Source organism: Lottia gigantea (genome assembly GCF_000327385.1).
Source record: "Lottia gigantea unplaced genomic scaffold LOTGIsca_26, whole genome shotgun sequence".
Lineage (NCBI taxonomy): Eukaryota > Metazoa > Mollusca > Gastropoda > Lottiidae > Lottia > Lottia gigantea.
Window position 1 is genome coordinate 69,693 of NW_008708797.1, and position 2,603 is coordinate 72,295.

The 2,603-nt window shown below is 32.3% G+C and overlaps 1 protein-coding gene across 1 annotated transcript; it reads left to right on the top strand.

The window, feature by feature from the left end:
* Positions 1-390: 390 nt before the first annotated feature.
* LOTGIDRAFT_160709 (hypothetical protein) lies at positions 391-2,127 on the top strand (the record flags this gene model as incomplete). The annotated part of the gene is made up of 1 exon (XM_009055915.1): positions 391-2,127. The coding sequence occupies one exon, from the start codon at positions 391-393 to the stop codon at positions 2,125-2,127; it is 1,737 nt and encodes a 578-aa protein (XP_009054163.1).
* Positions 2,128-2,603: the final 476 nt, after the last annotated feature.

Sequence of the window (2,603 nt, forward strand, 5' to 3'; positions counted from 1 at the left end):
ACTAAGTTAACTGTTACTAATGATAAGGTAAAAGTGGTTAAAATTTTGAAAAACTTTAAAAATCTGACGTCAGCCATAATTGATACAGCATCGAGAACAGTTTTTAACCTGAATGTCACCAATCTTCGTAAAATCAAACAACTGGTTATTGCAACTATTGACAGTTTTGAGTGTGGTCTACAGTTTTTTAATAATGATACTTTTCAAGGATTATCTAAGCTTGGATTTGAAGTTCTTGATCTCTCAGGGTGTACAGCTCTTGATATTCAGGATGGCTTTCTGAAACCTTTAGAAGTTCTGAGGACTTTTTTGTTCCAATCGGGAATCTTTCCAATAAAAGTTGGATTGCCGGAATTAATACAATCGTTGCGATTTTATATGAACAAATCTATGACAGAAATCAATCTCTCCTTTCCAAACATAGATTCGCGACTGTTTTTAGAAGATCTGACTATAATATCTATGGAAATATTAGGTAATATTTGTGTTGAAAAACTTATTTTATCCAAAGGAGATATTAATATTATAAATACCATAAACGCAGTTGTTCATATCAAATCAGGACATCTTGTTTTTCCGTGTCTACAAAAGTGTATTAAACACCTAGATGTATCTCATAATCGTATTTCAGGCACATTTTTTAAGCCAGAACTCTTCCTAATAGCTTTTATGGAAAATCTCGAGTTTGTTGATTTATCGGGACAGTATCTCTTTCAGCGAAGATATGATTATTCGTTTTCTACAGCTTTTTCGACATATGCTGACACACAGCCTTTGCCAGATATAATTTTCTTAATGCCCAAAAAATTAAAACATTTTAACTTGGGTGGAGGTATCTATAGAATAGGTCAACTTCTAAATATTACTTTTGAAAATGCACATAATCTAAGATACCTCAACTTTTCATTAAATGGACTCTATGGTTTTAATGTAACTTTAAAAGGTCTGCAAAATCTGAAAACCTTGGATTTGAGTGGAAATGATGTCAGCGTTATCATTGAAACATTTTTTGACACTTTTCCTAATGTGACACACTTGAGACTGGCTGATTGTTTTTTGGATAATGACTTCATCTTAACACACGGTAGACGTTTATTTCAACCCTTAAAGAAACTTGAACAATTAGATTTATCCAGAAATAATTTGATCAAGCTTCCAAAAGATATATTTAAATCTCTGAATCAACTGAAAATTATAAATCTGGCATTTAATAAACTTTTTTCACACCCAGACTATCTTAATACACCGAACCTTCATATACTATACCTTAATTTCAATAATTTTATTAGCTTTTCATCTCAAGAAATACAAATGTTCAACAAATTAGAACAGATGAGAAAAGATAAAGGCAATTTAAAACTTTATATATATGGTAACTCATTAGCGTGTACATGTGAAACTTATAGTTTTATATCGTGGATAACTTTCACTACTATTGAGTTAGACAGAAAAAACTATACGTGTATAGATCAGAAAGGTGACTTGATATTTACCGCTGATTTCAAAAATTTAAATTATATTCAATTGTGTCTGTCATCTGTAGTATTGAATATTTCTGTTTTTCTAGCAGCTGCTATCTTAGTGATAATGTTTACAGTATTTGTTGTTGTCAAGAATAAATTGGCTGTTAAAATCTTCATTCAGAGATTATTGGGGAAATTTGTTTATCCAAAACGTCGTCAAGATTTTAAATTCGATGCTTACATTATCTATCCTGAATCTTTGTATCAATTAGTTTGTTTTGACATGGTTGAAAACGTAGAAAAACAATTTGCTTTGAAATTCTATATTCCACATCGTGATCAATTATTTGGTCTGTGTAAAGAAGAAGACATCACAGAAAGTTGTAAAAACAGCTGGAAATTAGTGTTAATCTTAACTCAGGAGTTCATGGATGAACCATTGGCTTATTTCACTCTTTCTTCCTGTTTAACATCAATTACATTAACAACACCAAATAGACTGATACTAATAATGGATTCTAAATTAAACATTTTACCAAACATTGAATTTTTCCTAGGAAGTGTGTCAGAATCCAATGTTTTGTATACTGATCTTGATCAGCCTCTTCCCCATGAGCTCTGGGCCATATTAGGTGAAAATATTAATCGTGATGACCAAAATTAATTCTTATTTTAAATGGTGGTTATTAAATTATGTTTTTAACCTACATGTATTTATACATTTTATTTCCTTAAATAACGGAACACAATATATGGTATACTTCTTCTGAGCATTGTCGTCTTGAATCGCCTCCAATCGTCCCTTGTTTTAACCCAATCACATGATGGATGGATGAATCGGGCTTTCTAAGTTGCCTTATAGGGTTGTTTCTCAAAGAATCTCTTTGATCCAATCCTTTTTTTAAGGCAATCGTGTTTTTTTCGCGCAAAAAGTTGGGAATCTTTAATAACTATCGATCACTACCTTGTACCTTCAAGTGATGATCTGTGGCGATCAAACTATCAGACAGTGACCGCCTAGGTCCCCTTGTCTCATTCGTAACTTGAGGCTCTCGGTTAACTAAAAATCGAAAACCGTTTACTTTCGACTTCTTGTGGCAGCACGCATCAACATACGCCTACATTCGGCCAATCTCAGCG